Below are 25,135 nucleotides of genomic sequence, written 5' to 3' on the forward strand. Positions count from 1 at the left end.
ATAGTAGTAAGAGGAGTATTCATTTTAAAGAATGTTTAAACGTCCTAAGAAAGCCAGGACTTTATTAGTTGGTCTAAATTCGTTTGTAAAGTGCGATCACTTTAAAATAGTGATAAATTGATGATTTGTGGTTAAACTTACAGACATATTTGTTTTGTAGCACTGTTAGTAATTGAGGACCAATGATTGACCTCTTCACGCGTCTTGATGCTCCTGGCGCGCTTTTCGACTACAAACTCTCCGTGCTATGTGTCCTCGAACGCTATTGGCGCATTAAGTGACCGATCGAGCCAATCAGCACGAACCTTCTAACATACGGAAAAAAACTGAAGTTGTCCTATTTCCTCGACAAGCAATGTCCGAGTTAGGTAAGTGTTATTGAATATATTTGGCTTATTTTTACAAAAATACTGCTCTTATGGTCTCATATCGCAAACTGAGATTTATGTATGGAGGATTTCAACGGGGGGAGACAGCTAATATTAACTTTTAGTCTGTCGCCGCCATTATACCACCGAAGAAGCATATCCCGCCCTTCTTCTTCGGTCTTTTCTTCTTCTTCTCCTTGATATCAGAAAGTAAGCACCAGTGGTCCAAGTGGTAAAAGGGTTTAGTCGCTAGCAAATGCGTCGTTGACGCCCGCTGCCAAGGAGTAAAACGCAGGGTGTTTTATTAGCTTCCGAGCTAGCAGGATAGCTGGCTGCCACGCCGCGGACATGTTAGTAGCTTTAGGAAGATGGCCATCGCTGCATGTTAGCAGCAATCTGGTGGTCCGAGATAAAGCTCTTGGGCTGCTAACGGTTAGCCTTCGTTAGCTCGCTGATTAGCTTTCCTCCCAGCTGTTTCATATCAGACCTCCAACAACGAAGCAAACGGGACGTTTTTGAATGCGTGAAACATGAGTGACTTTTATTTTTTAGATCACCCCTCATCCGAGTCACATTGTCTCTGCAGTAACAGCTCTGAACTAACGGCTAGCATTTGAAATAACACAACCGTGGCGCAATATTAGCACACCGTAGGGAGGGAAATAATGATAGGTGCTTGCAGGTAAATTGGCAACTGTATATCACATTTCTCTTTCTCCCTTATTGCTTGACTGAGGTGTAGTCAGTAAGACGTTACAGTTTCTGCAGGTAGGAAAGACCCAAACAGACATAGTGTGGGGCGTTACTGGTATGCCATGATATCAACAAATGGCATAAAACGAGATTTATCCATCCATTTATATATGAAGCTTATTGCTTGACTTTGTTTTTAAACGTGTGTAAAATGTTCATTTTCATGTTGTAAGTCAAGGCCAGTTAAGTTACTATATATGGTTTCTCACTGTTTGGAGTAAACATTTCTTTAAGTGTGTGTGTGTGTGTGTGTGTGTATATATATATATATATATATATATATATATATATATATATATATATATATATATATATATATATGAAAAAAGCTCAAAGAACTGTTTATCTAGGGGTTTTGTTTTTTTTTGGGGGGTTGTTTTGTTTTTTTGACTGATGCTGGCATTTTGGCATTATTATTATAATTTTTAAACATATAACACAAAGCACAATCCTGTCCAACTGCTTCATGGTACTTTGTGATGGTACTGTAAGGTGGCAGTAATCTTTAGTAAGATGCTGAACATTATACTTCAAAGACTTAAGTTCATTTTGGGATCATGTGTACACACTGAAATACAGGCTGTATTATTCTGTGGAATGTTACATGATCAGCTTTCTTACATAAAAGACCAAAGTGGATTTCTGTGAAGGAAAGTAGTACATCTGAGTGAAAATTGAGGCCACTTTGAAGGAAAAAGAAATCATCAATTGTAGATCTACTGAAAAAAAATACTCATGTATAACAAAGAGTGGGGAAAAATAGAAAGATAAATACTGGTGGTACCACTTATTTTTTTTTTTTTTATACAGAATTAAATGAAAACAAATATTATTCTTCTTCTTCTTATTAATAATAATAATAAAATAATAAGTCAGTTTTACCAGTAGTAATACCTGAAATAAGAAAAACAAATATATACAATTTAAGTATGATTTAAAAACTGCTATAAGTAGGGCTGTTCGATATGACCATACATATCGGATGATGATATGAAAACATCTATCGTTTCATGTTATATCGCTTGTTTCTTGGTGTCGTAAAATAGACTGTTTCCGGCAGTATTTTTTTCATTCTTTTGCTGATCACTGTAGTAGCTATATTAATTTCTTAAAGTTCTGTCTTGCTCTTATATTTACAATAACCACACTACAGACGGACAAGCGACTTTTTTTGTTAGTAACAATGGCGGTAAGACCATTGTGTGGCTCCGCCGTCCACTTGTTTATTTTCCACATGGTTATGAAAAGTCTGTACTATACAAGTTATGCCGCAAACCGGTCCGCACCACAGACTCAAACATGACAGACCTCTTCAACCACCCACGCAAGAAGAGTATGGAGAAGGTTTATGGATTAGGAGCAAAAAAGCCGTCAGGTGCTCAAAATAAACCTTAGACTAAAATGTTAGACTAGGCTTTTTTATGCAGCACACCATGTAATAAGTACAAAGAAAAAGGCAGCTGTTACAACTTATGTCTAAAAATGTATAGCTTCATGCATCAGTCAAAACACTCGACTCCACGTACACGGCGCCCAGCTGAGAACACTTCACGCAAGTTCAGTTGCTCGAGATTCATAGAATTTACAGAAAATGTAAAATTTCTGCGATTTATATCGTTGTCGGGATGAGAAATCTTTTTTATATCGGGAGGTTTTGGTCAAATTGCACAACTATAAGATCCTAAAACAAACAAAACATTTTACCATTTATAGCTTAAAAATGTCTGTAATGGGTTAAATCTCTCACTGTATTACTGGTTAGTGTGATATAAACTTTTGTAAGGTCCATTGACAATGATGTTGCTACTTTGTATTCTTTAGAAATAGTGTTTCGCTAGACACAACTACTGTAAGTCTAAAAATGGACTTCCCACCATTTTTATGCCATACATTTCACAAATTTCTAAAATGCTACACACAAATTACACACCTGTCTTAACATTTAGAACAACTGTTGAACTAGATAATGTATAATGGGATTCATCAAAATACAGCACTTGGTTTGGAAGTTATGACCACAGGTGAGGAAGTAGGTAGGGGCCAAAAAACATGATTTCTAGAAGAACACTGAAGTTTTAACTGCTCCGGGGCACTGCTGATTCCTCTCATGCAATGATACCGCTATCTGTCACGTAGCCTTATCTTTATTGATTGGCTGGGAGAAATCCATGTGGTTCTACAACCTCACAGTGAGGCATAGAGAGGCCAATTCAGATATCCATTAAAGATACTAGTTGGATTTTGGAATACCTGTGAAAGCTCATTACATTGTTAAATAAAACTATTGTTGCTCAAAAACCCAAAATCAGAGCAGTAAGACACACTTTTTTATGGCTTATCTCACATACATCACCATGCTGTAAATACTAAATATTGTGTGCCAATAGTGTGTGTTTCTTTCTCTGTATGTTTTTTTTTTATGTCTAATGGCTTTATTTAGACTGGTAAATAGGCTGTAATCAACAGGATTTAGGAAAGAAGTTGCATGTAATATAAAGAAATGGCTTGTTTTGCAAGTATTTTTTTGACTTTGCATTATTGTACGTACTTGTGTTCTACACTGTAATCAATCTGGTCCTTTATGACCACTTAAAATATCTTTATAAAAATGTTATATTGGAATTTCTGCTGCCCTCTTGGCCAGATCTCTTGTGAAAAAGACATTTTAATGTCACTGAGAGTATTTATCTGGATAAACAAAGCCACTATTGTTAAAGGCACTTAGAGAAAAAGTGATTGCAGCTTACATCGCAGGACAGGAATTTTCTTTCTGGCTCATACTTGACTTGGTATCTTTCATGAGATATATGTGGATTTGTTTGACAGGTTAAGTTATTTACGACCATATATAAATACCAACAGTGGGTTTTTGGCACAACACTGGGTGTACCATTTACTTTGTGTGTGTGTGTGTGTGTGTGTGTGTGTGTGTGTGTGTGTGTGTGTGTGTGTGTGTCCACTCCTTGGGAACATTTACAGGGAGTGCAGAATTATTAGGCAAGTTGTATTTTTGAGGAATAATTTTATTATTGAACAACAACCATGTTCTCAATGAACCCAAAAAACTCATTTATATCAAAGCTGAATGTTTTTGGAAGTAGTTTTTAGTTTGTTTTTAGTTTTAGCTATTTTAGGGGGATATCTGTGTGTGCAGGTGACTATTACTGTGCATAATTATTAGGCAACTTAACAAAAAACAAATATATACCCATTTCAATTATTTATTTTTACCAGTGAAACCAATATAACATCTCCACATTCACAAATATACATTTCTGACATTCAAAAACAAAACAAAAACAAATCAGCGACCAATATAGCCACCTTTCTTTGCAAGGACACTCAAAAGCCTGCCATCCATGGATTCTGTCAGTGTTTTGATCTGTTCACCATCAACATTGCGTGCAGCAGCAACCACAGCCTCCCAGACACTGTTCAGAGAGGTGTACTGTTTTCCCTCCTTGTAAATCTCACATTTGATGATGGACCACAGGTTCTCAATGGGGTTCAGATCAGGTGAACAAGGAGGCCATGTCATTAGTGTTTCTTCTTTTATACTCTTTCTTGCCAGCCACGCTGTGGAGTACTTGGACGCGTGTGATGGAGCATTGTCCTGCATGAAAATCATGTTTTTCTTGAAGGATGCAGACTTCTTCCTGTACCACTGCTTGAAGAAGGTGTCTTCCAGACTGTAGGCAGTAGGACTGGGAGTTGAGCTTGACTCCATCCTCAACCCGAAAAGGCCCCACAAGCTCATCTTTGATGATACCAGCCCAAACCAGTACTTCACCTCCAGCTTGCTGGCATCTGAGTCGGACTGGAGCTCTCTGCCCTTTACCAATCCAGCCACGGGCCCATCCATCTGGCCCATCAAGACTCACTCTCATTTCATCAGTCCATAAAACCTTAAAAAAACCAGTCTTGAGATATTTCTTGGCCCAGTCTTGACGTTTCAGCTTGTATGTCTTGTTCAGTGGTGGTCGTCTTTCAGCCTTTCTTACCTTGGCCATGTCTCTGAGTATTGCACACCTTGTGCTTTTGGGCACTCCAGTGATGTTGCAGCTCTGAAATATGGCCAAACTGGTGGCAAGTGGCATGTTGGCAGCTGCACGCTTGACTTTTCTCAGTTCATGGGCAGTTATTTTGCACCTTGGTTTTTCCACACACTTCTTGCGACCCTGTTGACTATTTTGAATGAAACGCTTGATTGTTCGATGATCACGCTTCAGAAGCTTTGCAATTTTGAGACTGCTGCATCCCTCTGCAAGATATCTCACTATTTTTGACTTTTCTGAGCCTGTCAAGTCCTTCTTTTGACCCATTTTGCCAAAGGAAAGGACGTTGCCTAATAGGGTGTTGATGTCATTAGACCACACCCCTTCTCATTACAGAGATGCACATGACCTAATATGCTTAATTGGTAGTAGGCTTTCGAGCCTATACAGCTTGGAGTAAGACAACATGCATGAAGAGGGTGATGTGGACAAAATACTCATTTGCCTAATAATTCTGCACTCCCTGTAATAAAAACTAGGGGTCCACTCGGTGTATGATAGAAGAAAAAATATAGTAAAGGATTTTTTTTAGTGTTCATTTTGAGAATAAAGTGGAAATGTCAAGAGTAAAGTCAACACCCTTAGTCCCTGGGCATTTTGCAATGTGCCTTCATGTGGACTTGTGAAATACCATCAGTCGCAGCCTTGTCTTATAATGCAACGCCCCCCCCCCCTTCTGACTAGACACAATTTTCTGCATCACATTTTTAATACTTAACCCCACACTGTATTTATGTTCTAAGAGAAATAATTTAGTTGTTCTCTAAGGTATGATTTTAATAACTCATCTGCACAAGGCATTTTGTTGGGATTTCACCTGCCATGAACATAAATTTGACATCAGTGTGACTTGAAATTGGCCGCTTGATTAGTGCGCTTACAGTAAGAGATGTCATAGATGGTCGTATTCCTTGTGATGCTTCCTCCTTGAGGTCTACTGCAGAAAAGCAGCTATGGTTTAACACACAGTTCCCTCATGTGCTGATGCAGAATTATAGTCTTTTCACAGTAAATTTGGAAACAGTCCTCATGCACAGCTTTTGTCCACATCACATTTTCCCTTATCCAGCGATTGAAAAGAAACTTCTTTTCAGTGTCTGACCACAATCCTCTGACAAGGTCTACAGGCTGTTTGTCATAAATTAGAAAAAATTAGTGCCAGAGTTATCTGTGTTAATAACCACAGGTTTATCTTTAAAATGAAAGAATCAATTTTAGTTGAGTACGTCCTATTAGGATAGTTGCGGAGAGGCTGCACTGAAGATGTCTACAGCAGGTTGTTTGCTGAAGCAGTCACAGTTTCTTTAAAGAGTACTCTGGTTTGTTAGTGTTTTCTAAGGTTATTTCTCACTCAGAACGAACTTTCACATCCAGTGTATTGTATGTAGCTGCATTTTCATTAAATGTAGTAAAGAGTGCCAACGCTTTTGAACAGTTGGCCCTGCAGGCCGTGATCAGAGATCACTTACTGTAAATGGATAGTAACTTCATGTATTTGCTTGACACGCGTGGTTTCATTATGATTACCTTTAGGATGAATTAACATTGCATAATTATCAGCACCCTGACCTATATCAATACTTTGGCACTGGTGAGTCTGGTACCAGTACCAATTTATTACTGCTCTTAAGTCCCTATGCTTATTCATGAGATGTCTCATCAAAACAAAATCTAATTATATCGCCTGTATTAACCTTTATATTTCCTCGTTGTCTGCCAATTAAAAAGATAAACCAGAAAGTGCGTTGTTGAATTGATGTGTTTCAGAGATAAACACGTGTGCCTCTCACTGGGTTTCTTTCATTTTGAAAGGTTTCTTTTTTTCCAAAGAGGAGCATTGCTTGTGGAGGTCTAAATGCTATCTTGTGAGTAGGAAGGCTTACAGACATAGTGTTTTGGTTATTACATTCGACAGGAGTGTGAGCTAGTCTGCACCACCAGTGGGTCCAATTACAGAACATATCTAATTGATGTTGGAGCTGAACACAAGCTCAGGCTGTGAAATGGCACAGAGACAGAGAGAAAGAGTTGGCAAGGTCTCCACCTGAGCAGCAACCTGCATGGTCAAAATAACAATTAGCTCGGCTCAGTGCATGGTGAGTCATCTTGGCAATCCCACAGTTTGCATACTGGCAATTGTGTCCAAGCTGCTGTGTTGATTAAATATGCAGACACTTCTTTTCATCAGAAGAGGGCAATGTTCACAACCAAACTCCAAATGTAAAGCACTTACAGATCTGTATAAGATTCACGTAGTGATGTTACTTATTCAAAGCATGCATTCGTTTTGAGAATTGTTGCACTTTTATCTACATCAGCTTGCATTGCTGCACTTCTCATGAAATGTTTTTTAATTTCTAATCCCCCTACAGCCATGGAGAATTCGTCCGTCTACATGTGCTTCCCCTGCTACCAGGAGTTTAACACCCTGGAAGAGGTCCTCAAGCACCAGTTGACATGCACTGCTGGCGATGAACCGCCAGACACATCTGGAACCAACGCCGTCACCATCCCGGTGCTGCAGACACAGGTGAGTGCTGACACAGTTGCCACTCCGCCGTTTTTGTCATGTGACTGTGATTTTTAGCTGGACAAAAAGGCGATTAAAAACCTTAAATTATGACAGCGTGGCCTGAAATAACCATCTGTGTGATCACATAAAAGCCTCTGAATCATATCTGGAGAGTGACTTTGAAGTGACACGTTTAACTTTAGTCATAAATTCACAATGCACTGCTACTTATCAAAGTAATAGTGACCTTGGTGCGAGCACTTAAGATGGTGTTGTTTGTGATTATTTACTGACATATTTCAAGGTGCTGCTGCATATTAGTCTCTGATTTATGTGCACCCTGACATCATACCTTTAATCACAGAGTAACCAGTAAGTCTTTTTGGGTTAGTGGCAGAAAATTAGCTGTAATATAAGTTAACAATGCATTTGCGTTGTCATTTTTTTCTTGTTTGCCCATAATGGACATTAAAATGAAGAGAATCTCAGTTCATGATGGTTTTCTATTACATATTTACTTTGGAGAAGAGAAAATTCTTCCCATTTTGGCTCTGGTTGTATTTTGACTGAATTAGGACTAGACCCCTAACCTTTACTGTTATGTACTCACAATAGTTGTGTGTTAAGGTAAGAAGATTATTAAACAGTTCAACTGCTTCCTGTCCAGTAATGAGAAAAGAACACATTTGCATGCTGTTCGTCTGAGTAATGAGTCACTACTCAGGGAGACGTGTGGTTGTGCGTTAAAAGTAGATTAAGAATAGACTGTTAAACTATTAATTCAAGCTTTTTATGTCAGAATGAACAACAAAACATGCTTTATAGTTTGAATAAGCTCTCACAGTCTGTACTTATCAGACTTGTAGGCTAAGCCCTGTTCTCAGTGTTGGTTTGTACAAGATTTTCTTTCTTTTTTTAAAGACATATATTAGGTTATGTCAGTGGTTCCCAAACTTTTTTTGCTAGGCCCCCCTTTGTTTTACAAGAAAAATGTTCGCGCCCCCCGCACGCACATGCACAAACACATCCTCCAACCACACACACCTAAATTTTGCTCCATTGCAGTTTCTTTCACACCTCAAACATTTAGTAAAAAATTAAGCAAATACAAGTAATCTGCAATAGATGACAGGTAGTAATAAAATAAACTGCTAACTCTTTTACGCTACGTCCGCACCTACACGGGTATTTTTAAAAAACGCAGCTGTTTCATCCACACATAAACAGCGTTTCGAATCACCGAAAACAGAGATTTTTTTAAAACTCCTTTTTTGCGTTTACGTGTGGACGAGGAATACAGAGTTCGTCACTATCACTATGAATACATTTTTCAAAAAATGCCTCTCTGTACAAAATGGGTTTAAAAACATAAACAACTGTGGGATGCTGTTTGTCCATGATTTGAACCGGGGGAACAAATCGTGGCAGGATCAACATGATATTATTTGTATCCCACTGTAACTTTACTGTATAAAGAGCTAACATCTCCAGAATGCCAGGAGTAGTTAGTCATTACAAGTGTTTGTGACCTAAAAATCAAGAATGTGGGATACTGTTTGTCCCTGATTTGAAAAGCCCAGCGCTGCTCACAGGGAAAACCAATTCTGCAGGGAAGACCTACCTTGGCACTTGTGCAGGTGAAACCAAAGGGAAGATATGCTTCACCATATTTTCTAGTCTTTGGCTTAGAATGAAGTTGGTTTGGAAACATATTCGGCAATGCTTCATCTCCTGCTTTGCGTTTCTGTGGGCGCCCCGTGCTAGCAGTGTCCAAGCGTTTTGGTTTTTTTCCCCCCTTTTCATACTGCCCCCCCCCCGCGCCATGGCTCTGCGGCCCCCACACTTTGGGAAGGTCTGGGTTATGTGATGCAGTAGCTGCAGGATTAAAAGAAAAATGTGCCAGAATTGGTTTATTTTTGAGATTTAATTGGATAAACCAGAGCAGAGGAAAGTGGAAGAAGAGGAGGACGTGCTGAAAGTGGCAGACCAGATTGAGATCCATGATGCTACATTTACATGTTATCCAATGAGGCTGGCTGAATCACCAGAGTGGTCCCCATGCTGCAGTAATAACGAACAGACTGTTTTCTTTTTGACCACCGTACCCTTTTGCTTCTGTGGGTGAGCTTTGCCATCTATGCCATTTTTTCACCTTAGTGTTTTCCTTCTGTATTGTTTCCTCTTGTATGTTAATACTGCTGTTGTTTTTATTCTTTGACTTGGCTTTTAGAGGGGTGCAGATATTTACATAATGCACTGTATTCACTATTTCTTACGGTGTGCTTTCAGGTTGGTAAATACTCTTTGGGAAAGCATTAGTCTTCTGAAAATGTGGTCTGAATTGCAGGGTTTGAAAGTTGCATAATGAAAAGAGTTATTCCATTTAACTTTGACATGTTGAGCTGAGTCTTGTGAAGTAGCTGCCACTTTTCTTTTTTATTATTTTCTTTTATTTGCCATTCCTGTGACAGCTTCAGAAAGCCCGCAGGGTTAAAAGCAGTCACTGCCCCTCGGGGCAGGGATAGCTCAGTAGGTAAAGTGGTCGCCCCATGATCGGAAGGTCGGCGGTTCGAATCCACTTAACGGCTACCCTGAGGTACCCCTGAGCAAGGTACCGTCCCTACACACTGCTCCCCGGGCGCCTGCTTAGTGGGCTGCCCACTGCTTCACTGAGTGAATGGGTCAAATGCAGAGAAAAAACAAGTAATTTCCCCATGGGGATCAATAAAGTATCCATTATTATTATTATTATTATTATTATTATTATTATTATTATTAGCAGTAGGGCACGGCTGTCAAAGCTTGTGCCTGGACTTCCATCCTTACAGTCTTCACCATACGTCCATAAAGCGGCGGCGCTCATGACAGACAGATTGCATCCTGAGTCGCCAGCAGGAAGAAGAGCAGGAGAAATGCATCAGTCAGAGCAAAAAAACCCCAATAAATTAAAATAAATCCCCATAACTCAAATAAACCTATTGCTCACATTTAACATCAGATGATATTTAGCGTTTTACTGCTTTTGTTTATGACACATTCAATTAATATTTTTTCTGTAGTAGGAAAAAAATACAAATTGTGCAAACTGCTTGAGCTTTACAGCACTGTGGATTTGTAGAGTAAATACAAGCAGGCATTATTGTAAAGATGTTTGTTTAAAGAGCACAAACACAAAACGATGCTATCATTTAAAATAAAAAGTCAGTGAAATTAGTTTTAAAACGTGAGTCAAAAGGCAGTTAATGGCAGCATGTGTATTTTGCTTTTTATTTATTACAACAAATGTATTATATGTTATATAATGTTTATGCACACTATCAAAACTACATTCCTAACTTGGGTATGGATGCAGGGCTTCCTGGTCGCGGTTTGCAGGATTGAGATTTGGGGAGTTTGGAGGCTGGGTCAGTGCCTTGAACTCTTTGCTGGAGAGATGTTTCTGCTATCTGGGAGGTACATAAACATTTCCTGGACTAAAACAACCCTCTTAAGGGACTTACCCCCTCCCCCCGCGCCCACTAGGGTTTAAATAGCTGGCACGCTCCATGATTGGAACTAAAGAAGCCATTGGATGAGAGGCTAAACATCTTCAGGAAATTTTGAAAAGTCCAGTTGCTTTCTTTTCTAGCTCCTTAGACCTGGACTGTGTTTAGGTACCTCACATGTGTCACAGTACCATCCATGTGAGGGCTATGAACAGTTACTCTTAATTTGATTATTGAAGTTTAATTAAAACCAGATATTTGGTTGTAAAAATTCATAATTTTAAAACAAATTAGCACTGTCAGTGCCGCCTTTGTTTTCTGAGCCACCCAGCATTTGAAGCTTGATTTCTCCAACAAAAGTTGTTAAACCCAGCGTTGCTGTGTGGTTAGCGGAGCGCTATCCATCCATAGTACTGCATCCTGTGTGAGTCAAAGTCACAACAGTGGGAATTTTGAATGAAAAATTAAGTGTTATTTTTGGCCACATTTGAAAGCACTGATCCACACGAATGCCAGAAGCCAAGGTTTCCCAGCAGGTCATTGATTTTAACGAGATGATCGATGTTACTCACTTTGCCTACCAGTGGGTTCAATGTTGTGGGTGATGGCTGCGTAGGTGTGTGTGTTGTGAAGCAGCTAGACCACATCTGAGGGTGGTCTTCAGTTCTCACACTCCAGAATACCACAACAAAGAAAATACAAATCATTACATGTGAGACATGTTGAACAGCTGTGATTGACAGCTCCAGATGCCTTTAACCCCGACCTTGATGCTCTGTTTTTATCATCCAAATGGGTGGAGGGCACGAAGGTAAGACCCTGTGGAGTGACCCCTGCAACCCTGATGGGCCTTTTGATTGTTATCAGCCAGGCTGAGGCCTTATCTTGGTTGTCTGGAGCTCTCAGGGGAACCTTGGCTCTAAGCACACACTGCTTTAATTGACCTGAGTACCCCAACACTGAATTCTCATCTTTCATCTTTTAGAAAGAATAAAACTGGAAAAAAGGAAAAAACCCAAAGCGTATTGACTTGTTATTGCAACAAGTCGTTTTATTTGTATAAACAAAGATTTTAAAAAGTGTCTTTATTCTTTTTCCTTTCTTGTCTTTGCAGCAACATATAATAAATATATCAAAGACAGATGCACTCCCACAGATTGAAGTTCAAGCAGAAGAGCCGTCTGTGCAGGCTGTTGAAAGTGCTCCCCCTGAGGATGAAGTCAGCACATCGTCAGATCAGCCCAGGATCCTCTACCAGTGTGGGGATTGTGATGAACTTTTCAAAAGCCTTGTACTTTGGCAGCAGCACCGTAAAGAAGGGGCATGTCAGCAGTCTGACATGTCTGAGAACAAGTCAAAACCAGATTCAGAAACTATGCCAGAGACTTCCTCAGTCCAGAGTGCAACCATACCTTTATATTCAGTCGCTGAATCCTCTTTCTCACAGCATGAAACTAACAAAAATATCAATTCAGATGCAGTTGAAAAAGCTTTGCATGAGCTGGAGCAGCAGGAAGGTACAGAGACCAATTCATCTCAGAGCTCTGATCCTCCTATTTCCGAGGTAGTTTCAGTCTCTAATCCAGATGAGTCGTCACCTAAGAGAAGAGGGGCAAACAAAAAGCCAAAGCCTGAACCTGTGCTCTTGTGCGTGGACTGCGGCTCGTGCTTCGGCCTGGTGTCAGAACTAGTGGCTCACCGCAAGACCCAGCACGGCTTTGAGGAAGCTCTGCACCGCTGCTCCGTGTGTGGGGAAAGCTTTCTAAATACCACTCTCTTCCTCTACCACCGAAAACAGCACCGACAGAAGGGCGAGGAAAAGGCGGTAGAGGTTACCGAATTGACTTCAGAGGTTTTTACTCAGAGCAATGGCGCAGATCAGCAGGACCACGGTGCACCTTCTGCCTCCGCCAGTGTTGACGCCACTTTCACACAGCCCGAGCTGTTCGTGTGCACCCTTTGCCTTCAGAGCTTTAGCGACGAGGGAGGGCTGGTTACACATCGTAAGCAGAAGCACAACCTTAATGAGCCGCTACACACGTGTGCCCACTGTGATATGAGCTTCATGAACACCACCCAGTACCTGTATCATTGGCGGCAGCATCGCTTCATGCCAGTGACAGAGGTGGCTGATGGGGCAGAAGCTGTTGGTGAAACAGCCACCACCAAACCTCAGGATAGTCCACAGAGCACAAAGCGACTGCTTTCCTCACCTGGTTCGGCTGGTGAATCAGGTTCCCCCCTTCCTAAGAGAAGCAGGCCTTCCTTCAGGATCCTGAGTGCTAATGCACTCAAAGGTAAGTGAAATTCATTACTTTAAAACACAACTACAAGGCAGTAGTTGTTTTGTTTTTTTTAACAAGAATTTTTGTTCTTTACTCAGGAAACAAGAGTTCAGATATTAAAGAAGAATTAGAGGCCAACACTGGTGCAGACTCGGACAACACCAATCACCCTCCGCCTGCCAAGCTGCTACAGGACTGGGCTCGAACACCACTCCCGCACGTGTGCCCGTACTGTGGCAAAACCTTCACGAGACGCGTCTTCCTCCGCACGCACGTCTACAGCCACACCGGAGAAAAACTTTTCACCTGCAAGGTGCCAATCAAACATTCAATCAGGGTGTCTCTGTCTCGAGTCTCAGGAATGACTTACATTTTTTGTGCAGAAGACTTTGATGAGATGATGTAATGCTGTGAAGTGAAGTGAAGGCTGACATCTCCAGCCTCATTATGTTTGACAGATTCCTTGGTGTCTTTGCATAATGACGTCTGTTTAAAGTACAAAAGTAGAATCTGAGCAAATGTAGATATGAAAATGTCCACAAAAGTTTGGGCATCGCTGAGCAAGTTACAGGTTCAAGTAAAAAGAAGACGGCTTCTACAATATAGAACTGATGAGACGACAGGGAAATAAGTGTGTGTGTTTGGTAAATTTCTGAAACATTTCAAGAATTGTAATTCTCTTACCTCTTTTCATTTAAAAAATTGGGATATGTGACTCGCTCAGAGGTTTCCGTACTTCAACACGGCTTCATTTGCTTGCAAAAAGTGTTTAAAACTGTTGACACTAATTCTGGTTATTGTTTTTGTGAAGGTCTGCACAAAGTCCTTCACCAACTCGCAGAGCCTGCTGCGCCACAGCATGAGCCACACGGGCAACAAGCCCTTCAGCTGTGATGTCTGTGGCAAGAACTTCTCCCAGGCAGCCACCCTGAAGAGACACCAACGCATTCACACATCGACACTACCTCGCCGCAAGCGTGGCCGCAAACCGGTACCAGCTCCGCCATTTAATATTAATCACAATAGCTCTCTGATTGAGCATTTTATTTCAAAATCTTGTAAAATATCTTAATATTCGTAGATATTGTTGAATATTATTGATATTGGAAGTGATTTTGATAGTAGGTGAAATGGTAGATAATGTGTTCTGTAATAAAAAGCTACATTTAAGTTTAAGTCACTATGTGAGTATCTTGCTGGTGAAACCCTTTTTATCGATATTGATTGTTGTGTCTGTCAATGCAGGTGTGCAGTTTGGACAACGAAGGAGCTGCTCATCTCTTCCCTTGTCCTAACTGTCCTTCACGCTTCAACACCGAGGATCAACTCAACCATCACAAGTAATAACACTTTTTTTCTGACGTTATTTTTTTACTTTCGGCACCTTGTATTTTGCTGGTGTTGGTGGAAATAACTAGAACGTGTCAATATTCAATCAAATTCAAAATCTGTTTACCGCATAACTACATTAGAATTACATTAGCAAACAGAAGGCAGGACAGGATTTAGATAAACCTCCCTCCCTCTTGCCGGGAGCTGTAGCAGCTGAGCCGTGTCCGACCACTGAGCAAGACCTTTAAGCTGTGTAGCAAACACACTGAGATGTCTGTGTGCCCTTGAGCCACATATGATTGACAGACGCAGGCCCAGTAAATTAAGATGAGAACGATAACTGCACAGAACAGGAGAAAGAGCCTGGTCATGTCCTACCTGGCTGAACAAGGGGGATAGGATGTACACTACAGTGTGTGTGTGTGTGTGTGTGTGTGTATATATGTATATAATATTGACTTAACATGATCTAGTGTGCTAAGTACTATTGTCACTATTTCTTCCTCATTAAACCCAAAGACTTCACCAAAATGTAATCATTTTAAGTCTTTTAATTATCTTGATGTTACGTAAAACACTGAAATGGTTACTGTTACAATATCTAGGAGGAAAAAATCGACATAATTGTAGGAGATTAATAAATTATTATTTTGGTGAACAGGAACATGTGGAAAATGTGGAGGGGCAGAAAAGGCTCATCTCATTGTCTTGATGACATCCTCGAGTTCACTGGTTTCTGTGAAAAACTCTTTAAAACCTGAACGATCTCATTTTGAAACGGTGTTAACTCAAGGTTCTTTACTACCTTTATCCTGAGCTTTAAACTGCAACGCACACTCTTTATGAGGACACACAATACTAAGACCTTGAGTTAAGATTGTGGGTTAGTTTTTTTTTTTTTTTTTTTTTTTTAAATGAATTACATTTTTTTTATATTCCCAAGCTCAGAAATAAACCTTTACACATAAAAAGATGAAGGTATCAAACTTCTCCTGAAGCTTCCAGCAAGAAAGCAAATAAGAGTATTTCCAAAGTGGTAGAGAGGAGAGTACGGACGTCTTAGATGTTTACGGAATCTGCAGCATACAAATGTGTCTCATTTGCATGTAAAATGATTCAACATTGAGCTCATTTTCTGCTGATTGAAATATTGATGAATCAACAGGGTTTAAATTAGGTGTCAGTGTACATCTAATTTAAACCCTGATACTTTACGTGTGACGTGACCCCTGCTCATCAAAGAACATCTGTCTTGAAGGGGGCGACCCTGACGGGGATTTTAATCCTTCTATCTGGCTCGAGGTCAACTGTCCCTGAAATATTGAATTCTCTTGTCATTTAACAGGGAACAGAAAGACTCTGGCCTTGGATGGTCTTTGCACATAACCTCTAGCTTCCAATTTTACTTTGAATTAGTCATGTGGTGGATTAATACAGATATTTGTTTGTATGTAATATTTAGCAAAGTTGTGGAAACTGAAACATCATCCCTGCTTGTTCTGATTACGCGAAGCTGCACGCACAGCAAAGAAGTGTTTTTTTTGTTTTCTCCTTGTAAAAACAGGCCTGATGCAGGAGTAGGTGAATACATCCTAGCAGTTCTCTCCTCCCCTAAGGCTATACTCAGTGTAACGTTATGCAGAGGATAAATATAGTCTTTCATGTCTAACCCTGACGCCTCCCAGTTTACTGCTGTTCTTTTATCTCCGGTTGTTTGTACACTACGCCGGTACCCCTCATTTGACCTGACGTACAGCTAAGTACATACGAGGTGGCAGATTAAGACCAAAACATGACTTTAATCACACACTTTTATGTGTCTCTGAATTAGGACTGCTTAAGTATTTATATTGGGAGCTATAATTGTTATATATGTATGTTGTATATGTTTATGTCCTTGGCCTATGATTTCAATGTTTTTGGCTCTATTTGAATGTAGCATTAAAAAAATCTGTTAATACTTCTGTGTTTGAACAGATTGTTGCACACCAGCCACCCCTTCCCTTGCGGCGAATGTGGAGAGGCCTTCAAACGTAGGAAAGACCTGGACCTGCACTCCCTCATACATCAGGGTAAGAGTTCAAGACTTGGACTTGTATTTTATATTTTTATAGTTAGCAAGCAGTAGCCCGATTTTCTTTGATATTGATTTTGGTGTCCATTATTCTGACCTTATTCTTTGCCCGAGTTCTTGCACTGCGTCATGTGTTAATCTTACTTCCATCAAAGAGGAAGAGAAAAAGTTTTTTGTTTGTTTTTTTTAAATCAGCAAGCATTGATTCAATGAGAACTGAAGAAGCTAATGAAAAACAAAACTGCCATTCGTTTATTCATTACGACACGTTTTACCTGAAAACTTTCTGGACTACAAGATAGCTGTAATAAATCATGGATTTTTCTGGAGAGGAGAACAAGTGAGTCTGTTTTATTATTGTTTAGTTATTTACTAATAGCTAGCAAGCTAATGCCAGAAGGGCTTCTCCTGGGTCTTAAGATAAATGCCTCCTTGAACAGAATAAATTGTAGTGATAGTCAAAGCTTTTGCGTTATATAATTACTATCAGCATCTTTTAGACACACCAGATATCGATATTGGTAGTAATGCTAATACACAGCTTTTATGCCAATTTGGCAAATGATATGCTTCTGTACACATTTTGAGCATTGTGTAAGAACGATAATCAAATGTCTATTTTGGAGATTTGGAACCCAAATTTAAAGATGCACAAGATGATGATAGTGGTCACACTTTACTGCTTAATGCCCCTAAGGTCCACCACACAGGACACTTTGTATCATCTTATTACTGTGTGACCTCTATCCAGCTTTCACTTGTTGGCTCAGTCTTTAGCCTTCGTATAGTTTTATCATGTTCAGCAGCTTTTTATGACCCTATAGCTCAGGAATTTAATATGTGTATATATTGTATTTTTTTGAATAGGTGAAAACAGAATAGTAGCATAGCAGATGTTAGGGAGAAGGTGCTATGTCCCATTGTTTACTAAGGACACAATAGTTGAAACTGACCCAGTGTTTCAAAGATTACTGTCCTGTCAAAAAAAGGATAATTGACTTGTCGGAAATCAGTCTGCAGAAGCCCTGAAAGGCTCTACTCCAGAGGAGAATATCATAGTCATTACTACGGTCAGAACACAGTTAACTGTGTAGTTGTCATTGCACCTTGTAGCTTGATAGCATTCATCTCGGAAACACCTGAAAATACTTTCCGAGGCGCTGCCAGTCAATCATACTCCCGACAGGGAGAAAATACTGAGAACCTGTGCTGTTCTGTGTAACCTAAGAGAAGATGTCATTCACAAAGAAGCAGAATGAGACGCTGAAATGTCCTCTACCAATGCATAGCTTTAAAACTAACATTATATTAAAATAAAATCAATGAAATCCCTTTATATGAGATTCTGACAAAATATTTCCAATAAGTGGGTAGAGCCAAACCCGCTTGGCATCTTTAGTTAAAAGAAAGGGACACAGCACTGCCACCTTCTGGTATGATTTAACTAATTGTATATCTTTATTCTTACTCTGACCATGAGTTAATGTTTGCCAATGTGTGTAAATAAATAGAATTAATCATTTTCATGTGATTATTTTATAACAATTTGAGAAATGGGTCATTTTAAATAAGTAATTTCTTTTACAATCCCCTAATATTAGGAAAACAAAAGCCATCTCACACCATTTATTGTACTATTACAAATGTTTTATGTCTGGTTGGCATGTTTACAGTTTACAAATTTTTCTGGGTTTAGTTGTGACATAAGTTAAACCCCTCTCGTTTCTGCCCACGGGCGGCTCATCAATAACACGTCAAAAGATATTGCATCAAAAGTACTCGTCATAGGGCATATTGATAAGAAACTGTTGAGCATGACTTTGAAGCAAAAATTTGTCAGTTTGGAACATGCCAAGCTGAACATGTTAGTTGCTCATAATGATGCAGTGATATTCTGGACAGTTTGCTCTGTTCATCCTCTGACACATCATGCGTGTGTCGTCAGCGTCTTGAGCAGCTGGTACCAGCAGACCACTACCATGGCAACATTATGGGCTGCATTTGAGATGATATATGTGGGTGATATTTGTGCTTCAGGTCAACATTACACACTTTTGTTCGGTTCACTGCTCATTTGGACGAGACTGTTCCTTTGTTCTTTTTGGCGAGACTCACCTGCACTTGAGTGCTTGTGGTCAGACTTCAGTTCACTATCATACTGACTAAAGGGGAAAGAAATGCTATGTCTATGAGAAGAAGACGAACAAAGTACAACACTTGGTTTTCCCAACTTGCAGTTGGGCATGGTGAAGATCGAGAGGATGACTATGGGTATGCTACTGCAAACGGGTCTTTGCATATTTCATCAGAGGTCATCTGTCTTAAAAGTGTGATAGGTTGCTTTGGTCAGGATACTCAGGGACATGATGTCCCTCTTGGTGTCACGGAGCCTCCTACACTACAGGTATTACAAAGTGATTGAGGATATGTGTGTGATTTTTGCATGTCACTGGTTGCTGTTGGATGTGAATGTTTATTGTTGACATCTACGTTAGCTAGCAACAAACTGGATAAATGCATACACTTCTGTCTGAACTGGAGATAAAAAAAAAAAGTGGCAGGGCACCATAAGGTGAACACAGTGTCCCATATCCTTACTTTATTTCCAAAGTTTTACTATTTATCATTGAAGGGGTTTTAAATTGTGGTGGAGATGCCGAGAACCCAGCTGTTTACATATCTTGTTGTAATAGAAAAACTAGAGATGATTTTCTGAATGATTGTAGAATGATGCAGATTCAGCCAAAAATGGCTCTAACCATTTGCTTGTTGTTAATTTACAAAAATATGCCTATGGTATATGCGTTCTTCAGTGCATTAGGTCAATGACTTTCTATTGATTAGCGTGCCATGTGGAGTGGAGGAGCAAGGTGGAGGCAAATGAATTGGGTCAACATGTTGACACTTCATCTTAATCAGGGGGTGTTGGCACACCAACCTCATTAGTTACGCTTGATAAGTCAGCGTGCGGCAGAGGTCAGAGGTACAGGGCTCCTCTGAGAAAAATGTTTGGAGAGATTGATCTATTGATCCATCCAGTGCCATAGGCTGAGATTGCCCTTGTTAAAGGTTTAATTAGACGTTTTCGATAGGGAGCAGAGTGGATCTCCCCCACTGGGACAGACTGTACAGATGGTTAGCAAATTGCAAGTTATTGGCATGACGTCCTATGGACTTAATGATGAACCATCAGTGTCAGCAGTTTCCCAACCAGATTTTTGAAAGCTATCCAGGGAGCGAGGAAGTTTGGTTTACTTTGGTTGTGATGAATCAGTTAGATGATGAATGATCTAATTGACACAATTTTGCAGTTTTATAATGTTGTATAGCTCAAATAGGTAACAAGTTAATCACGGAAATTAATAACTGATTAACCAATAAATAATAACAGCTTTTATATATTAAACAAGAAATGAAATGCTCATTAAAAGTATGTTTGACTGTGCGACCAGTTGACTTGATCTGTAAATGTTGTTCCAGTCACTAGTCGGCAACAGCAATACTAGTTGGTTAAACATATGATTTTTTTTTTTATCATTTTCATCTTAGATGTTATGCAGCTAGCTGGAGCTGCAGCTCTGGGAGATGGCAACACCCCATTGTGTGATGGGAAGTTGTAAATAAGCGACGAGTACAGTTCTGCTGTACCTTTTGCAGTTTTATGTTGGCTGTTTCAAAATGAAAAGCAATCTGGCATATGACAACTCAACCACATTCTGCACACCTGAATAAAAAAGGCTGGTGGCGGTGCTAATGTCAGCCACACTTGGGAAATTAATGTGACGTGACTCTGTGTGCAGCAAGTGTGAATATGTGCCACAAATTGGCACACATTTGGGCATCATTTAAAATACTATTTGGTTATCAAATAATGGGATTAAAGGTTTCAAATAGCTCTTGAATACATGCAGTATTTGTGCAGGCAGCATTTGACCTCATCCATTAGATTGCTCCCTTTTGACTGTTATCTGAGTGTGTTTTAATAGACTTGACTAGACAATTAATTTCATTTACATTTCTTCTCTCACTCAATCAGCTAGTGCATTAGTCGCTGGAAACATCCCTAATGAAAAGTTCTCAGAGCCCAAGATAAACTAATCAAATTGCTTATGTAACACTCCAAAAGCAAATAATTTTTAATATAGGGTGATGTAAATGTAAAAAATGTTGAAATGCACTCTGATAATTTTTTGAATTTCTATTCACAGGCATGATTGTGATACCTTACGTAGCTTTTCTACAAGTCTGATTACTATACTGATATCAACCATTCCCCTGAAGCGTAACGTTTCTATACTTGGCTTTAAAGTCTTCAGGATCATTTTTATCTTGTAGTAGCATAACATTAAACAGTCAGTGACCCACTGACTTGATGAATGCACTAAAAGTTAATAAACTGTTCTTCAAAATGATATTGATAAAGTAACTCTGTTTGATGGGGATCGGTTACATCTGGCCAGTACTCAATATGTTTAATGAGATCCACCTTGATGTCATCCTGGTGATGCAAAGAGCAGCAGCTTGTCACAGCTGAGCTCAATAAATGTTAGTCGCTTTTGTTGTCTTTGTGAATCATTATAAAAAGGGCCGCTGGTCATTTTTTAATAGGTGAGCTAAATGACGGGTTGTTTTTGGACTCTTTGCAACAACTCATGTTTTGCATCTTTTGGCACCGATTTGCCAATTTGAATCATAAACGGTAAACAGAGGCCACATTATTTGTTGACTCTGGCTGCGGCGGATTGTTTGGCCACTGTTGCCGATTCTGTATGCACCACCTGTCACTGCGCGATTGCTGGCCCAACATCAGGCAGTCGGCAAGCTCAAACCAGCCATCAGATTTCAACACGGCCATTAGCGTGTAGTATGACGAGAAATTATGACCATCTGTCTAAAATCCGACACTGTTCCATTACAGACAAGCAGCCAGCGACATGCCCTCACTGCTCATCCCAGTTTATCAACCAATCAGTGCTGGAAATCCATCTCCAGCGTTGTCCTACTACCGAAGAGGAGAAGAATACCGGTCGTGGGAGGGGCCAGGGCCGAGGACGCTGCACTGGACAGGTTGGAGACATAAAGAAATTTTTTAAAGAGAGGATGTGAGCCAGAGTGTGATTTGTTTTTTCCAATCGAATAGCTGACGGGGTTAGTGAGGGAGTGGCGATGTGTCTCACGGTCCACATTTGGAGTTGGATTGTGACATTGTACTTTAAATAAGTAGACAAAAATTTAGATAATGACGACACCGTTTCTGTCATTTCATTCTGGTTTGTCTCCCTCTCGTCTCCTTTCCCTTCCTTTTCTTTATTCCTCCCTCAGATTGAGTGTGACCTTTGTGGACACCGTTGCATGACCCAAGAGGGCCTCGACCTTCATCGTTTATCCCACACAGGCCAGACACCTCTCAAATGCCCAGTGAGGCCATGCCGCCGCCGATTTATCTCTAACAGTGCCCTGGAGGAGCATGTGCTGGCGCATTTTCAAGGAACGCTCAGCAAGTCCAAAAACCGACCCCGCTTCCGTTGTCAGATTTGCCACAAGGAATTTGCCTATAATTCCACCTTCAACGTTCATATGAGGACACACACTGATGAGAGGCCCTTTGAGGTAAGAAGCACTGTGGCGTGTACTTGTGTAAAGGTAGTTTCTTTCAGTCTTAAGAATCCTATTTCTCTCTCTTTATACAAGGTCTTGAAATCTTTTAAACACCTGTATTTCAAAATGAAACTGAGAACTGCCTCATCCCCATCCACGGTCACACCCGCTCATAGCTGCGGCCATCTCTCTGGTTCCGGACCATGGCCATTTGTGCAGAGTGTGTCCTGCGGGTGTTTTCTCCCTCTCTGTGTACCTGTGATTAATGGCAGGGCTGAGTTAGGGCCTGTCAGCTCCCCTCTGTGCCTGTTACTATTCTGGGATTCTCTCCCTCTCTCTCTGCTGCTCTGGTGACGAGGCAGGACATCAACTATAGACCCACCCAAGCCCATCTCAGCTTTAGAAATTGATTTAATATTTGTGGCTTCGCTTTGAGCCATGATCTATCAGGCAGGCTGAGGACTGCGGTTCAAGGAGCACCGGTTCTCAAACACAGAGGCAGTTACGGGGATACATTTTAATTTATATCAAATATACCTTGTGTTCCTGGAGGAACATATGTGTTTGCTCAGTTTATAAAGAGCAAACTTCACAGGAAAAGTAATTATATTAGAGTGTATTTCACAGAGATACTGAAACTGCAAATCTGTCAATAGGGATTGCAATTTCAATCTGAGTGTCCCCAGTGGGAATCAAAGCAAAGCTCAATACTGTTACTCCCCTGTAGTGCTTCAGGTTTAATCATCTATCTACTTTTATTTCATTGTCTGCGCTCATTTGGGAGTGAACAGAACAAATGTTGGTGTTGCAGGAATGATGCCGTTGAACTGTTGATTACTAAAATGATTATTTAGAAAAGTCAAGCTCTTAGATCACTGCTAATATTTTTTCTGTTGTGTAACTCTGTGTAATTTATTACACTCCCCTTACACGCAGAGCTGCAGGGTTTAGTCAAATCGATTATTTCAGCGACAGAATGTTCATCATTAGCCTGTGACGAAGCTGAAAATGACAAATGTTCTCTGGCTTCTGCTTCTTATTTGGTGGTTTTTCAGCTTTTGTCAGGTAAAACACGATATTTGAAGATGTATTTCCTTCATTTCTTTTTTCATCTGGTGTGTGGATGTCTTATTGACCAAACAATTAATTGCTTGTGTGGGACTGATGATGATGATATCTTTTTATTGCTCTGTATTTGTCCTTCCCCCTCTGTCTTCCCTATCCCATTTTCTTTCTGCTCTTTCTGTGTCTCAGCCAGGAGTGCTGCATCTGCAGAAAAATGTAAAGAGAGGTTTTAGGAATTAATTGCAGTTGAGTTTGTGTGCTGCCAGAGTTGTGAACTTAACTTTCTCGCCTCTCTCTCACCTTTTCCCCTCTTCTCTGTTCTTCCACCAGTGCGCCACATGTGGTAAGCGCTTCCGCCAGCTGCCCCATCTGCAGGATCATGAGCGCATCCACAGCGGCGTGCGGCCTTTCTGCTGCTGGATTTGCGGCAAGAGTTTCAGCGTCGCCGCTCGTCTCACCGAGCACGCCCGCACCCACAGCGGCGAGAAGCCTTACCCTTGCCCTCACTGTCCCGCTGCCTTTCGGTCTCGTTCCAACCTGGATAAACACATCCGACTTCACGGGGACCTGCCTCCGGAAACAGCGGAGCAGGTGGTTAATGCAGCTGAAGCTGCTCAGGTCCAGAAGGTGCTGGAGGGAGCCAAAGCATTGTCATCTTTGGCCACCATGGAAGAGGTCGAATCTGGCTCTGTGCAGACCATTTACGTGCTGCAGGGAGCTGAAGGGGCTACCGAGACCGTAATGATCCCATCCGATCAACTCAGCAGTTTAGAGGGAGCGTCGCAGGTTGTCATTCTGCCCTCCTCTGTACTGGGAACTCAGGCCATCACTGTTCCCACCATCACAATGGACGGCAGTGAAATCACCATGGTGGAGACGAGCCAGTCACCACAGCATACCATTGAGTTCATTATGGAGGAGACTGTTTGAAGGTAGCTTAGTAAATCGTGGACAACAAGGACATGAAAAACACTGAATGATTAATCGCTAATATAGACTGCTGGTGATCTAAATATTTTGACAGATGAAGCCAATACCCTGTACGTTTATTGTCTGGCAGATTTCCAAGAGAGTTTAAGCAAAACTCCCCACCTGTTTAATAAGTTTTCTTGAGCAGACAAGTGAATTTATGACATAGAGGAGACATTGAGCGGAACACTCACACGCTAAATTAGCTTTTCAGACTAATAGAACTGATTGTGTGCATTTACTGCCCCTGTTTATTAGGGGACGACGTGGTTGCCTATGAAGTGTTCTCTGCTTTCTTTATAATAAAACGTTTGAGCATTCACTCTTGTGAGCGTCGATCATTTCATTAGGTGGATGACAAGAGGGCATTGCCCCCGTCTCATCAGATGGGACAGACTTTATAGGTCCTGCTGTAAATTGGCACCTCAGCCAACATTAGGAAGTAGCCTGAGCTGAGAAACATAAAGACCCGCTCAGCAGCAGTCGCTGTCGAGATTTTGAAACCGCTGTTTCTTTCTGTCTCACACACACACAGACACACACTGATGTTAGCGAATGGCACAGCGAAGCAGAGTAATGTGTGTAGATCAAGTCTAATGCTCCAATAATTTGTAGGACATTACGTTATTGATTTGTTTT

General features: G+C 40.6%; 1 protein-coding gene across 3 annotated transcripts; it reads left to right on the forward strand.

Moving 5' to 3' along the window:
- The first annotated feature begins 283 nt into the window (after positions 1-283).
- On the forward strand, positions 284-24,818 carry znf574 (zinc finger protein 574). Of its 3 annotated transcripts, none has more exons than XM_085471752.1 (10): positions 284-368; positions 7,549-7,706; positions 12,288-13,470; positions 13,557-13,771; positions 14,270-14,449; positions 14,704-14,798; positions 16,768-16,862; positions 21,783-21,931; positions 22,187-22,474; positions 23,858-24,818. In XM_085471752.1, the coding sequence occupies exons 1-10, from the start codon at positions 356-358 to the stop codon at positions 24,455-24,457; spliced, it is 2,976 nt and encodes a 991-aa protein (XP_085327878.1). In that variant the 5' UTR covers positions 284-355; the 3' UTR covers positions 24,458-24,818. The 3 variants fall into 3 exon arrangements, with proteins under 3 accessions (XP_085327878.1, XP_085327880.1, XP_085327879.1); XM_085471754.1 differs by lacking the exon at positions 284-368 and adding an exon at positions 526-578; XM_085471753.1 differs by lacking the exon at positions 284-368 and adding an exon at positions 585-1,050.
- Positions 24,819-25,135: the final 317 nt, after the last annotated feature.

Source organism: Copadichromis virginalis, linkage group LG11 (genome assembly GCF_057382275.1).
Source record: "Copadichromis virginalis isolate Kocher_CV1m ecotype Utaka linkage group LG11, C_Virginalis_male_GT1.1, whole genome shotgun sequence".
Taxonomy (NCBI): Eukaryota; Metazoa; Chordata; class Actinopteri; order Cichliformes; family Cichlidae; genus Copadichromis; species Copadichromis virginalis.

Coding starts and splice junctions, on each gene's coding strand:
- znf574 (XM_085471752.1), top strand. Junction 13,471..13,556: donor GAGTGCTAATGCACTCAAAG/GTAAGTGAAATT, acceptor TTCTTTACTCAG/GAAACAAGAGTTCAGATATT. Junction 21,932..22,186: donor GAGGACGCTGCACTGGACAG/GTTGGAGACATA, acceptor TTCCTCCCTCAG/ATTGAGTGTGACCTTTGTGG.